This window comes from Pterocles gutturalis, unplaced genomic scaffold (assembly GCF_000699245.1).
Source record: "Pterocles gutturalis isolate BGI_N339 unplaced genomic scaffold, ASM69924v1 scaffold45773, whole genome shotgun sequence".
NCBI classification, from domain to species: domain Eukaryota; kingdom Metazoa; phylum Chordata; class Aves; order Pterocliformes; family Pteroclidae; genus Pterocles; species Pterocles gutturalis.
This window is the reverse complement of record NW_010127319.1, coordinates 1-15,239: the sequence shown is the minus strand read 5'-3', so window position 1 is coordinate 15,239 and position 15,239 is coordinate 1. Positions and strand designations below refer to the sequence as shown.

The window sequence follows — 15,239 nt, the reverse complement described above, 5'->3', positions numbered from 1 at the left end:
GTAGGGAAGAGACATCGCAAATCCACCCTTTTCTGTCCTAGTTGTCTTATTCCCCCTTATGAGGACTCCCTCCAGCATTGCATCCAAGCCTCTTTAGGTGGCTTTAGTAGCTGACCTTCCTGCTCTGCTTGTCCTCCCCCCCCACACTCCAGACATGATACAGTCTGTGGCACTGCAGATCGAGACTAAAGAGAATAATATACCCAGCTGGGTGGCCTATAAAAATACTGCTGCTCTGTTTGATAGCGCTGTAACTGAGCCTGTGACACAAAACTCCCATCCACAAAAATCAGGTGGTCCAGGGAAGCAAGCATTTAACGAGGCCAAGCCACACAGCTCTCAGGCTGCTCAGCTGGGACCTACATTCACCTCCCAAACATGGGGACTGCTCTTCACAGCAGCAGCAGGTTGGTGATAAGCAGCAGATGGGAGTTGGGAGGACGTCTCCATCCTTCTGTCATTCTCACCAGCTGCTTCACTGCCTGTACAAAATCTGCCGGCTGGAGCACCAGAGAGAACAAGCCAACAATGCCAGAGTTACTCCCAAGAGTTCACATCACCCATGCGAACACTGAGCCACTCAGAGTGTGTCCCACCTATCGAAACACAGCCATGGAAAGAGGGAAAATGAGGCAGTGAGGACATGTCAGCTCTTCAAAGAGAAAGTTACTGAGAGCTCTGCTTGGACACCCAAGCACAGAGATGCCTGCAGAGCTTTGCATGGCCTCTCTAATCACCAGTGCCATTCGCAGGGTGACACGGTGATGCTCACTCAGGCTGCTGTCAATGGGAACATTTAGACTGACTCCTGAGAACATGAAAAAACAGAAGAAAAGGTGTGGTGCGAGAGCTGGAAAAGAGCACTGAGAAGGCAGCACAAAGATGGAGTCAAAGGGGGAAAACAGGCTGGGAAGAAAAGAGGATGCAGAACAGGTAAGGAAAGGGGGAAAGGGAAGAAGTTCATACATCCCCATGCACCAGGCTGCCTTTGAGGAGTGTGTCAGTTGCCTAATGCAGAAAAGAACTGCTTCCAACCAGAGCCCAACTCCCCTCAATCCAGTCCTGAGCACCTGAGTTCCTCAGGTTTCCTGGCTCAAACTCACCAAAAAGTTTAGGTGAGCACTTTGCCACCCCCACGCAGCCTGCCAGCCCCTAAACTAAGCCACCAAAAATAAACTTGCCATACATGTGGTGCAGACAGAAACACTTCTTACGAAATAAGACAAGCAAATCATATGAAACTCACTCCTCGATTTGTAAGAATTTTGATTTTTGCTGTGAGCTTTTACTCATGTGCTTTAGATGTGGTTGTTCAGAGAGAAACACATTCAGAAGGATGGGTGTGATGTGAGCTGGTAGAAGGAGATGGCAGGGAGAATCTGTGAGATGTGTCACAGCAACAATGGGTCAGTATTTAGTAGCAGTTCAGACACAACTGAAGTCTTGGACTATTCAATACAGCCACGCTTTGTGCGTGTGTGTGCTTCTTGTCAGTGGCACCTACACCCCCTTCCATGATACAGGTTCATTTCCCCTCCTGCAAAACTTAACACGAGGAGGTCTGCAGCCAGAATGTTTTACAATGCAGCTTTCCTGGCTTTAGGGACAAGCTGTTTGACGTGAAGGAAGATAATTCTGTCATTCCTCTGTAGGCTATACAGAGCTTGACAGGAATAAAAAAGGAACAATCTAAGGCTGCTGCTTTCAAAGGGCCTCGGAGGAGCCAGGGACCCAAACGGTATATTGTAACTGACAGATGGGCTCTTAAAGGCTCTGAAACCCTTCAGACAAACCACTCATGCTACCCACAGACAAGACATGAGGAGCAAACCTGCTGAGAGGCAAGTGGCCACATCCAGAGCAGCAAGTCAGGCTGGTAACTCTTGGGAGAGTGAACTACACCACTTTGTGTCACGCCTAACAGCCTGGTGGGGCTGACTAAAGACAGACTGGGCCAGCCCCTAAGGACTCCTGACTGCTGCTGCCCGAGTGGAACAGGACTGAAGAGTACAAGGGCCTGAAACACAGAGAGAAGCTCACCTGATGGATTCTGCTTACACCTCTTTTCTTTAGGTTTTTCTGTCCCCGAATGAACAGCTGTAATTGTGGTGAATGCTTGGATTAGTACAGGATTATTCTCCAAAACATAATACGCTTAGTAACAAACGACTTTTTTCCCATTCACTATCACCCACTCTGCCACCACACACGGGTTTTCCATCGCCACTTCACTCCTTTTCAATATGGTTCCAGAAAGCCCCTTATTTGCTTCAAAGGCAGACATAAACCCCCACAGCAGATGCTGTGTAACCTGCTCCAGGGAGAAATCCCTTCCCTTACCTGTCCATTCCAGCTAGCGGTGTCGTGAACACCACACGTTTTGGTACTCTTGAATGGGGAATGGACAGACGACAGCCTTTTCTGCTGGCATGTTATTTATCTCTGCATCAAGTTGCCAAAATTACGTTTCACCTGGTCTGTCTGTTATGCTCCAATTAGGGAGCGTAAGAGAATGGCAGTGTTCCACTTGAAAGCAGGCGGATACATGGGCATGATAAAAATTTTATAAAGAAAACTCTACAAATGGTTTACCCAAACAAAACTGTCTAGGCCAGTGGTTATGTTTGGATTTAAAACTCAAAGGAAACTCCAGTAGTGGGGTAAATTTGACTTCCTTCTAGTTCATGCAGTCTAGTCCCACATCTACACATCTGGTGTGCTTTGACCTCCATATAGCAAACTCACAAACAGCTGGACTCTGGCTACAGTGATGTGTAAATAAACTGCCACATTTAGCAGCACTGTTGTTCTAACTGCTGTTCTACTCATAGTGCTCAAACTTCTCTTGCTTGTTGCAAATGGCTTCACTTCAAAAGGACTTCACTGATGCACTGACAAAGAATAAGTACTGCTTTATCTCCCTTCATAGAATCATAGAACGGTTTGGGCTGGAAAGGACCTTCAAGACCATCCAGTGCCACCCCCTGCCATGGGCAGGGACACCTCCCACTAGCCCAGGTTGTGTATTCCCCTTTCTCTATAACTTTGCTTCCCATTGAAAAATCTGTGATAAAGTAGATGGACCTTGGGAGCAGGATCCCCACACCATTATTTTTTACGGGTTCTGGAATGTTAGGAACCTGGGGAGGAGTGAGAAGAGGGCACTATCCCAGGAAGGCTAGTAGGCTGCAAGCTTAAAGGAGGTACCCCAAATACATAAACAATCACCCATCACAGCTGTATCCTGCTCTGGAGAGGGATGTGGTAAGCAACAGCAGGAGGGAGAGAACACACTTACCGCTGGAGTTCTGAGAATTGCTGTTTGTTTCTTCAAAGTTGTTTTGCACTTTGCCTTCCACTCCCCTGCTGAAAGCACTTTCTGCTGGGTGGAGAACAAAGCAGGGATGGTGACTGGTCAATAGTGGATGCAGAATCACACAGACAGGAGGCAAGACAACATGCTCCTGTGCCACATAATCGCATACCCTGAATAGAGCAGAAAGGTGCAATACCTCGTTTGGAGGCAAATGGGCCAGATTCACTGAAGGGACAACACGTACATACTTTTCTTGAATGCTTTCTGGCTGAGGGGTCCTGGATTGGCTCTCAGGGAGCCCATGAACACCAGTCCTGACTGAACCAGAGGGGTCACGGCTTCCTCCCCTGCAAAAAACCCCAACTCTTATCTTCCTCTTCCGTAAGGCAATAAGCATCCCTTAAAGCCTCTGGCACAGGTGACCAGGTCTGCAGGTTGAACTTGGGTCCTCACCACAACATGCAGAGTGTCACCTACAGAAGCACTACAGCAGCTGTCCCTGTGCTCCCCAGTAACCTGCATTCCTCTCCTAAACACCCTCCCTGAAACCTTCCAGCGGAGGACTGAAGGGCTGTCTCAGAGCCTGCCCACCATGTCTGGAAAAGCTGCTGCAGATCCTCTGACCCTCTGAGCTTTCCAACAGTGAACTCGCTGCCTCTCCCCTGTCCCAGGCCACAAGTTTAAGTAAATAATGGAAAAGGTTTCTCAGCTTAACTCTTAACTTTGTTGAACTGGATGGACCTCAAATTAGTAACAAAATCATATAAATGTTTAAGAGGTGCAATAACAATATGGAATCTCAGGGCTCACACGCTGTAAGAAGACAGATCACTCAGTGCAGCATCCGGTAGCTGCAGATGTGTGTCATCTAACAAAAAGCACCCGTGTTCAGCATCCTGTGGCCTGGAGAGCCACCACAGCCACTGCTGCCACTCGGCCTCGTCCATGCCAGACATTTCAGGGGCATTTAAACACCAGGCGATTAACCAGCCCTTCCTCTGTACTGAGATGGAATATGGATCTATCAATCCCATAGATTTAAGAGACTTCTTCCCTGCTGCCCGGACACGGGAACACTATGTCTCACATTCTATTAATAGTTATTTTTCAGTTCTCTTTGCCTTCTTTTTTATCCTTTCTTTTTTCCTAAGGTTTGGTCTTGTTTGGAAGGAGGAAATGGGGACTATGGGAGGATCAACCTTAACTTGAGTCTTCTGACCCCTCTGTAATGGTTTTGTACCACTAATTCTGCTGCTGCAGCCCAGCTTTTATCTCCCTGTCTCCTGTGGGAAGCGCAGCACTGTGAACACACCTGTACTCCATTTCACTCCCTCGGGCACAGGCCAAGCCCTGAAAATATCACCTTGAGGGAAATAAACACAAAATGCCAAACAAAGCTGAAAACCAAACAAAAATCCCCATACCCGACAAGCCACCACGCCAATCCTTGTGAGGAAACTCTCCTCAGTTTGTGACACCAGGATTTGAAACAGGGTCTTTTGTACCTCGTGGTTAGCACGATGCTTTAAAAAAAACAATTTGTCATTGGGAAGAGATTATAAAGACCTACTGCTGATTTAAATTTTTATTTACAACGTGCCAAAGGATCTAATCCCCTCAACTGCTTCTGGGAGTAGCTTTTCTGGGACAGTCATGAATGGACCAGACTGAGTCCAGGAAGGGTCAAAAGCCAACGCAGGGCAGGACTGGACACTAAGCAGTTAAGAAAGTTGATGGTAGAAAGGCAATTGGTACCTGTAATGGCCTTGCTTCCTGGGGATCCAGAATTTGGAGTGCGGAACATCTGGGATTGGGATGTCGGTGGGACACTGGAGGGGGTGCGGTGCAGGAGGGTAGAACATCGGTTTATTGAAGCCGGTGTTTTTTTGCTGGATTGACTCGCTTGTGTCTTCACTGCCACGAAGAGTGGAGATCGAGAGAACTCTGGATATGAACACTCAGAACTAGTGCCTGGACAGTCACTCAGCTCCCAGACCGTGTGCCTTCTGGGAGGATTGCTTTCTAACAGCCATGCTCACGAATCCCTCGCACAGGGACCTGCAGCAACTGTGGATCCACCGATCCCATGTAACAAAATTGTTTTCCCCACTCACCCAAGGGGACAGACTCTCAAAGCTTGTTAGTTCCCTTGCACACCTTTAACTGCCACGTGCCCAACCCATGGAATCACCCCATCCATCAGGAGTACTGTTTGATTGCCGTGGCCTGGCTGGGTGTGCCTGCATCTCTGTCCTCCACTTCTATGTGTGTACAAGTTTGAATTTTGAGAGCAGGTTTCTAATGTGATACTCAGAGCTCTGAATAGGGAGAAGTTTATGTCTTTGTTCCTTGAGCCTTGCATAAATCCTAGAGAGCTCCAGCTACATTCATTGTCTTGTTAACCAAATACAAAGAAAAGGGGGTTGTTGGTAATAGAAGGGAATTAGGAGGCAGAATTCTCATCCCACAAGTCAGGAAAGGCCTTTTGGCCCCCATCTCTAGACAAGTACAAGTGACATGTGGAGAAATTCTGAGTATTACTGGGATATACTCTTTGAATGTAACTACATTTCGGTCTCTTCAATGCACAGTGAGGATCACCAGGAATTTTCAATGCCAAAAGTCATACGAAAAACCTCTGGGAGGACAGTCCTTTGTCTGGGCCACATGGATAAAAAAAAACAATTACAAAAATGGAGAAACAACCTAACAATCCCCTTCATTCCTTAGTGGCTTCTTCCATGGAAATTTAGATAACGGCTCCTGAAGCCCAAGTTCCCCCTTCAACTCTCTGCCATGAAGAATCACTAAGAAACAAGGTTCATATAACCCACAGCCCAAGCTCACTATCAGTAATATCTACAGAGTGGTATTTTTGGATGCTGGATGGGTAATGCTAGGACCTGCTCATCCTATATAGTGTAACTCAGAAGTACTTGAGCACATCGAGCAGTTCTCCGTCAGGGGCTGCCATGGCAGCACAACAGCCTGTCTTGGAAACAGGTGAGGAGAAAAGTCACCTGGTCGGGGACTGGATGTTCATTTCCAAAATTCCATGAGATATTGTACACCTTTCCCTGTCAGCAGTCAGCAGCACTGCAGAGTGAGGATGTGCACATTCAAAGAAGCCTCCTGTAAATGTTGGTGTACTTCTGGAGAAGATTCTGCACCAGGTTTTCTTGTAGTTTAGGTCAAGATACTTCTCCTCCACTCGGTCTCTGGCCAGTGGCTAGGCAGGAGGTTTGCTTTTCCTCCCTATACTTCCTTACAATCTCCATGGATAATCCTCCTCCAGTTGCTGACAAACCATCAGTAAAAATGTAGTCAGATATGACAATTTTCTCCTTGTGTGTCATCTAGTTTTCCATGAGGCCCGTTCTCATTAATTGCTGCTTTATTCCCCATCTATACCAAGAGAAGCAGCAATCTGGGAACGATGCAGTGTCAGAAATAAAGAGCATCATCGTGAATCTTCTGGAGTTCAGATACTGCTCCCTGAGATCTGAAGAAAAAAGTCACAATGTTATGAAGACTTCCAAAAACACTTCTTTTTCCTCCAACTAAAACAAATAGTATGTCTTAAAATAAAGACCCAGAAAGAAGGCTGCTCCATCTGACACTACGAAGAGACAGAGTTTGAGCCATTGACGTAAGACAGACAAAAGAATATTAGTTCTTACTAGAACTAACTAGAACATCACCAGATGACAAATTCCCTGTGAAGACTATGTAACACAGGTAGAGGCAATCACATAGCTCCTCCATTCTGCTCTTGAAACTCATCTTCACCGTGGAACTCACTGCCTCAGGCTGATGAAAAGACCAAGTTCAAGGTACTTCCAAAAATGAAAATACCGGGTTGCTGAATAGTTACAAAAACTTCCTGCCTCAAAATCTGCAGCTTGACAGCAAGACTGGAGACAGCATTGTGGACAGACAATCCCAAAACTGCTGCTATGAAGTTTTTAAACTTTCTCAGAAAGCACCTGAGACGTGCCCCAGTTGAGGCTGGCATACTGGAGAAGGGAAGGCAGGAGAGGAGAGATGTAGAGGGTAAGACCCATTGCGTGATCTCCAATCACTTGGTAAACTGAGTGCACTGTGCTACAGCCGCACAGAATGGCACGTGGCGCTCAAGAATACAGGTGATCCAGGTGATGGCTCCACCCGGGCAACAGGAAAAAGAGCTTGTTCACTACCATGCTCGGTGACGACGGCTGTAGAGGAGCTCCCAGGACAATGATGCAGCTAAAAAGACGGAGGTACTCTTTGGGTATGGAATCAGGGCACTTTCAAAGGGGAGCAGGAAGACAATGTTAGCTCTAAGTTCCTTCAGTGGACCCAGTACTGGTGTATGCCCTTCACGAAAATGGTTAACAGACTTCAGATTATTCAGATGAGAAGGCAAGAGTGTAAATAAAGGACAAGAACAGCGTAACGACAATGGAAACATCGAGTCACTCCTTTGGCTTAACTGGGAGGTTAGTCACTATGAAGTGACTTGACAGCAGGCTACGCAAAGGTCTAGCAAGGAGAGAAACTGGATAACTTAGACCTCCTTCACCTAGCAGACACAGCTATAAATAGGATCCAGTGTCTGAAAGCTACAGCTGGATATTTTTAGTCTCAATTTAGTGAGGGTAATAATTCACCAACATGATTACCTTAAGAGGTTGCTGTATTTTCTGTCACTCTTAACAGCAAGATTAGATGTCTCTCTAAAACATATATGTGAGCAATTAAATAAAGGCAAACCTATAGCATGCGTTACTCCGGTCAGTCCAGAGATCACAGTGGTCCCTCCTGTCTTTGCTGTCTTTGAGAAGACCTTCAAGCTTTGTGAACAGCAAGCTGCAACAGTCAAGCAGAAAATCTGGCAGACATTCCAAAATATCTCCTCAAAAGCTTCATAAATTCACACACTACCACCATGCATCACCACAACAGAATAGAGATCTTTTTTTCCGGGTAAAAATTCTGGCTAATAACTTGTGCACCACATTTTTTCACAAAGATCTTGTAAGGATGGGTAAGGAACCATTTGGATGGTTCAGACGGAATTATACCTTCACCTCTGGAGAAAAACCTATCTTTAATGAATATGACAGAAAGTGAGTCCTTAACAACGGCCTGAAATTCAACACACTGAGCGGAAACCTCTGCTATTGGAAACAGACCTGCCCACAGAGAAACCCTGTGCTCAAGCCTATCAAATTCGTAATGTGCTTCTTTATTCATACGAATACTGCCAGCAGAGCCTGTTGCTAAGGCACTGTGGAATCAGAGAGTGGGAAAACCATCTGAACTCACAGATTTCACCCACTGAGATGGAAGAAGCAAAGACACGCCATCCAACTGGAATCTGGGATCTTTTTTTTTCTTGGTTAGGCAGGACCTTTGTTGAAACTAGATGTGCTACCAAAAATCTACGAGAAAATGCCACGATGACCGCTGCCTTTAAGAAACACTGCGTTTAAGCACTTTTGATGAACAAATTGTATCCAGTGTCCTTCACAATAAGAAAAGTAATTGAGCGGAGAGGCTTGATGAACTTCCTTGAGCACCTCAGGTGTCGGTGGATGTACGTCTGTCTGTCCCCTGTGGAGCCAAGTACAATCCCAGGGCTGGCAGGGCCGGGTCTTCAGCAGCCAGGGACCATCCCACAGCTCCTGGGAGAGGTGAGCAAGGCAGGATCAGAGAGGACAGCCAGGTTCAACCAAAAGTCCAGATCATCAGGAAGATCATGGCGATGAGACAGGTCCATGGTCAAGCTGGGAATCCACTGGGCAGCAGAAGAATCAGCTCTGCTGAGGACAACCAGGGCCAGACACATACCAGCAATCCTTAGGGAGGTCCAGAGTGATGAGACAGGGTTGACAGCAAGCTGGGAAGTCAGTCTGTGGGTTGTGGTACAGGCCAATGGGATCCATGGCTAGGCATGGGCATGCCTACAACTGAGCTGGAGACCGACACCCTACAATGTAGCTTAGGCAGGGACTGATGGCCCACAGCTGAGCTGAAACGGGGTTTGAATGTGGCAGGGACTGGTCAGGGCCATTAAGACCTCGGGACTCTGATATCACTTTAGATTTTCACCCTGGAAGCAACGGGCATGGATAGCTGTGCAGATTTTAGCACTCTCACCACATACTTCCACGACTAGGGAGTCTGCTGCCTTATCTGCAGTTACCAGAAGAGGATGCGGTGAGTGCACACTCCTGTGCCTGGGCTTACCAAGCTAAAACCCACTTTTGGTGGCTTTTCCAGCCAGTCCACATCCCAAAGGCATTAGGTTTTCTCTGTACTGTAAACACACCATCTAAGAGCAATCATGATAGCCCAGCCGCCTGCAAATGTGCTGAAATAGTTCCACCCTACAGAGCAGACCGAGCCTGGAGGAGGACAGAAAGAAATCTCTGAACCCTCCCACCTCCGTTCAGAGGCATTTCTCAAACTGGGACAATGAATATGCCTACGATCCACTTTTTTTGGAAACAGCCTCTGACACCCTTCTTGGAAGGAGTGAACAGGCTGACAGAAACAGCATAAGCATATGTATTTTAAAAGAGTAATAGCCCAGTTCTAAGCATATGAAAAAGCCCCTACGCCTCAGTAACAAAAAGGAAATTTTGAAGGAGACATTTGGCATTAACAATTCCAGGGAACCCCACAGCAGAGCTCTTTTCCACACAGCAGATATCCAGCAGCACTGACCAAAAATTATCCTGCAAGGTCCTACTGACCCTGTAGGATATGAATCCTTGTTTTAGCTCATTTTAAACACTTTTTTTTAATCCATTATCACAGAAAACCAGCAATACAGGCTCTGGAAGGAAAGCTTACACTCAAACAGAGAGACCCAGGAAGCTGAACTGGTAATGCTGAAGTGTTTTCCTTACCCACTAATTTTTCAGCATTTGCCTTATAACCACAAGAACAAGACCAGGGTAAAGACACAGTCTCAGCTTCACTTGACTACAAGGGCATGAGAAAAGCCAGTTGTGCTTTTCAAAAATCATGTGTTTACAGCTCTGTCACAGGACTGTGGTTTACGGGAAGAACAGAGTCTGAGCAGTAGAAAGGTGGGAGGATGTACTGGCCAGCCTGCCCTGGGAGCCAATCATGCCCTCTTCTATATGGTCATCGGGGTTAGTGGTGTGTCACTGTAAATCATAAATCCTTCTGGTCATGGGAATTAGGAGAGGGAAAAAAAAGCTTTAAAAAAAAAGGAAAAATAGAAGTTTATGGAGAGGGGGTTAAACCTTATGAAATATTATCCTGATCTGATGTTAAGTGTCCTCATAGTTAAAGATATTGCTGAAAGGACTGGAAACCCCTGTGCACATCTAAGTGACTGCTGGTCTAGTCTGCAGCAGGGGCAGCTTTTGCTTTCACAAAGGTGACTGCAGAAGCCATGGTGTAAGAATGGCTTCAACCCCAGTACTCTAAAGAATGTGTCTCCTCTGCCAAAACTTGCTTTCGGTAGTCACAAAATGGGTTTCAGGACCCTGCAGCTGCACTGTGCACAGGGCGAAGGGCAGGATCTGTGCGGACCATTCATATCTGCAGTCAGACCTGCAGGGCCCGCTGCAGGCAAATACCTCTCAGAGAAGGACAGTTGTGGGTTTTTTTCATGCTGGATGGCCTGGACTGGAACTAGCAGCTGCAGCCTGTTTGTTACTACAGAGGGTTGGGAGGGTGGAGAGATACCCATAGCAATAAATCCCCTTGAAATGGGAAGTACTGGGAAGCTAAGAATCTGCTACTGCTGAGCAGTGATTCAATGACCAGTCCTTGCAGCATACTGCTCCTTAGCTACCTGTGCAGGGGGGGACCAGAGACACCAAAGCCTGGTGTCTGAGGGCCCATCTACATAAGGAGATGGACCTACTGCTGATCACCACCAACAGCTTTTCTGAGGATCTGAAAACACCAGAATTTAGAGGTGGAGCTTGGGAGTGCAGGGATATTTAGGAATAACTGTTATGTGTGCAATCAAAAGCACTGAGTTAGCTCCCTTGGGTAGGTGGGAGATAATAAGACTAACTTTGCAATGACAGCAGTAGAGGTATTTTATGCCCTACACCTTCTGTCATGGTCCATCTCCATGCTCCAGAGAACCTGCATGGGAGCTGTCAAGAGCCACCAAGCCTTGACCCACCTTAAAAGTGATAGTCTGGTGGACTGTGTTCCAAATTTATTTCTACGTATATCTAAAACCAAAGCTGCCTTATTATAATAACTCAAAATCCTAGCTGAAGCTGAACTTGGTGTGGAAGGATTGTGCGCTCCCTCTGCTGGCTGCAGATCAGCAGCTAAAGAAACCCACTAAGCTACCGAGCCCAGCTCATCCATCCTCGTCATCAGCCAAAATGCTGGCAGCTGGGCGAAGAGTGACCATGCTGGCAATAAAGCACAGGGAATGCTATGAAAGAAGCATGAAGGTCAGGTGTAAAGAACCTCTCTGCATACTTTTAAAGCATCCAAAACCAATATGTAGCAAGAATTTCTCTCAACTGTTTCACTAAAATTTTGCACTAAATCACACTTAATTGCTCATTAAAACCTCCCCTTTGTCTGGAGAGTGCAGATCGTAGTATCCCTCCAGAGTGCAGATCGTAGTGTCGTGTAGTATGCTGAGAACTGCCTTTTCCTGAGCTCCCTGAAATAAATATTTTATTATCTGTGATTTAGTAGCAAGCTGCTAAGGTAATTCACATGATTTTGAATTTAGAGGAGTCTAAAAATTCTGTGCATCACTTTGTTATGTGCACTTCAGGTACCAGAGCCTTCAGTTAAACAACAAAATAAAATACCAAACCCCCAAGGAATGTGTGTATGCATGGACTTTGGTAAAAGTTCAGTGACATTACAGACCTAACAGTAACAGTGTCCCTCTGAGAGGAGATTCCAGCGCAGCTTTACAGTGCCCTGGTCAGCACATGATCTACGTCCTGCCAGCTGCAATCCCACAGGTCCAGTGGAAGGAACCACAAGAATGAGACCCTCTCCTGTAACCCTCGTGTTTCCCGTCAGCCACTGTAAATCACAGTCTGCAACGACACAGATCTCCAGCAGGATACTCACTAATAGGTGCATGCAGCGCCACATGTTCCTGGTAGGGAGTGTAGTATTTGTACTGCTTGCCACAGAATTCACAGGTGTAATTGCCAGTTTCTGTGAAGATGAAACAAACACAAAGATCAGAAAGGAGTGCAAAACCCTCTCACACAACCACCGACTTCCTGACTTTTACATAGAAACCGGCCAGGTGACAAGAACTAGAGCATACTCCTCATGCACCTGGAACTTATCTGCGCTGCAATTCACACATCCTTCTCCCCAAGAACGGAAACAGTTAAGGCCAGTGTCCAGAGTGATGGACTGTGCATAAAAAGTCCAGTAGAACTGAACAAGCTACAGGAGATTATCCCAAAATTACAGCAAGTAGGTGTGCAAAACAAAGGAGAGAATCTATTTCTGAAGTCTGTATTACAGATGACACAGTTTTGTCTTCTGTTTACAGACAGTCTGTCATGTGTGGACAACAGGAACAGTCAAACTAGGAACAAGTTGTCAAGTTTAAGTCTTAATTACAGAACTTTTAGATTGGAACTGTAGCTTTTTCTTGCAGGAGGAGGGGTTTTTCTGCAGTAAGTGTGCTAACTGCTCCTTTGGGTGTATTTGAAATAATGAAGTAGTGGAACCATACACTGACACCTCCTGTTCCTGCCAGTGCTGGCAAGTACAGATCTGACAGCAAGCTGCAAGCCAAAGGAAAATCCAAGGTTAATCAATTGTTTCCAAAACGGAGAATTCAGAGAAATGCTTTGGTAAAGTCTCTTTCTTTCACTCTTATCTGTTTGATAAACCCACCACAAAGGCAGTGTGAACGCAATCACCTGCCAACTCTGTCAATACACCTTAAGACCCTCTCTAACCGCTGCCAGTGTGCTTTTCTCCTGAATCTCTTCCCTGTTCTCTCTGCAGAGCGCTTGAGCAGAAGACATCACAAAACTGAATTTCTTAGGGGCAGGGCTGCCGGTGCTTGGTGTTCATTTGAACCTAAACATATCCTTCAGCACCGCTACGGTCCCAACACCTCTGTGTAACACAGCGCTTTCTGGTTTTCCTAGAGGTACTTCAGCTAATGCCAGACTTGAAACCCTTGTGTTTCCTCTTTCACATTGAAGCTGTATAATAACTCGTACTTGGACCAATCTTCTGGAACGGCTCTGGTTCCTCCTCCTTCACTTCATCTGCTGCTATGACGGCCTGGTCATAGGGGTCTGCAAGAGAACAGAACCAGCAAGAGAGCTGACAACACCCTCAGGTTTTCCTTCTACAGCTGCATGGGCACTGAATGCTCCTACATCTGCAATGACATTTCGATCTGTAACAAGATTTCAAGACAGGAATTATAAACCCAATGAGCTCTCTGTCTGACTTGTTCCTCCTCCTTCTCCTCCTCCTCCGCCCCAAACAGATATTACCCCCTTTCCAGATCAGTAACATGTCTTGTAGATAAATAATGTTTAAAAAATACAGAGAAAGACTGAAAAAATACATTGCAAAGCCTGATTCATATCTTCTGATTTTCTTCCAGTGCATCTCCTATCTAATGATGTTATACTGCCTGAAAGTGGGCACGGCAATGCAGTCTGCAAGCAAGTCAGCTAACGAATCCTGACCAGTGACTTTCTACCATCTAACAGCACAGCTAGCAACAAATCAGAACCCAACCCGCTTTATAAAATAATTTAATTTATGCCTTAAACAATTCACTAAATCACCAGAGACAGGAAACACCTGTTTCTTTGATTTTCAAAAGCCTGATCAATCGTTATGTACAACAAAAGCCTGGTATCTACTAGGGCTGGGCATCAACCTACTGTCTGTACACATTGGGAGAGGGAGAGAGGATGCTCCTCTCCTGCTGCAATCGGTGACAAAACTCCCTTGACTCCTACAAGTGTAGAATCGGACCGGCTGCGCCTGAATTACTGAATGTTTGAAAGGATTTGTGAAATAAAGCACACAAAGGATCTCAGCTTACCTGCCCGGTTTTCTGGGGCCCCTTCCACACTAAAAACTAACACAGAATAGAAGAAGGAGGGGAAGAAACAAAACAGAAATTAAATCCTCTTAAATGGCCTTGTTTTCCTCCTGTACTTCACGCACCGCTTCAGCATATTTCAGCCCCACAGAATAAACCAGGCTTTGTGCCCCAGTCCCTCCTCTTCCCATCAGTATCGACACAAGAACTATTTGAGCATGCCCAGCCCTACTGTACACAGATTCCCAAGGCCTTTGTTCTGACACTGACACAGCCCCACGTGAAGTTCCGATGCACAGCTGCCTCACACTTGCGTCTGCTAAGACACAACCAGCCCCTTGGAGGAACCGAGACAAACAGTGTCGGTGCGAGATACAAGTGGAAGCCATTTCCAAAGCCCTCTCGTAAGCCTAGGCAGAGCTCCCTGAACCATAGCTATGGAGACACATTTCCGACAGAAGCAGACACGTCCATCTCACAGTGACTTTCAGTCCCAGTGATTTAATTTTGGCTCCCCCTGGGAGGAAGGGAGCTGGTGGTGGTGCACTGGAAGGAACCCTGGCTGTTCTTAGAGCACATTCAGATGTCCACATGTTCCAGTCAAAACCAGAAATTTTTTTGGACACCACATATTGTCAAGAACCACTCGCTTTTCCAAGACAGCGCAGCCATTCAAAACCTCCTGCTTTCCAAGCAGCCTCTCTCTAAAACTCTGTCAGGGTTCCTTTCCTGGCCAAGTGAGGAGCAGTATCAACAGGCTGGTAGCGTATGCAAGCGAGGGTTTGGAGTATCTGTGGACTCTGAGTCGAGGAGCTTCAGATGCCCAGCAAGCAGGGGGCCGTCTCCCACAGCATCCTCGTGGCTAAC

The 15,239-nt window shown here is 46.4% G+C and overlaps 1 protein-coding gene across 1 annotated transcript in view; it reads right to left on the bottom strand.

Moving 5' to 3' along the window:
* The window catches only part of ZNF618 (zinc finger protein 618), a gene marked incomplete at its 5' end in the record, with an annotated part of 35,170 nt that extends 21,537 nt beyond the window's left edge, over positions 1–13,633 (bottom strand). The window contains 5 exons of the mRNA XM_010079238.1: positions 2,041–2,097; positions 3,299–3,382; positions 5,072–5,260; positions 12,404–12,493; positions 13,528–13,633. Of these exons, the coding sequence (XP_010077540.1) occupies positions 2,041–2,097; positions 3,299–3,382; positions 5,072–5,260; positions 12,404–12,493; positions 13,528–13,633 (526 nt within the window). The remainder of the gene's footprint in view (positions 1–2,040; positions 2,098–3,298; positions 3,383–5,071; positions 5,261–12,403; positions 12,494–13,527) is intronic.
* Positions 13,634–15,239: the final 1,606 nt, after the last annotated feature.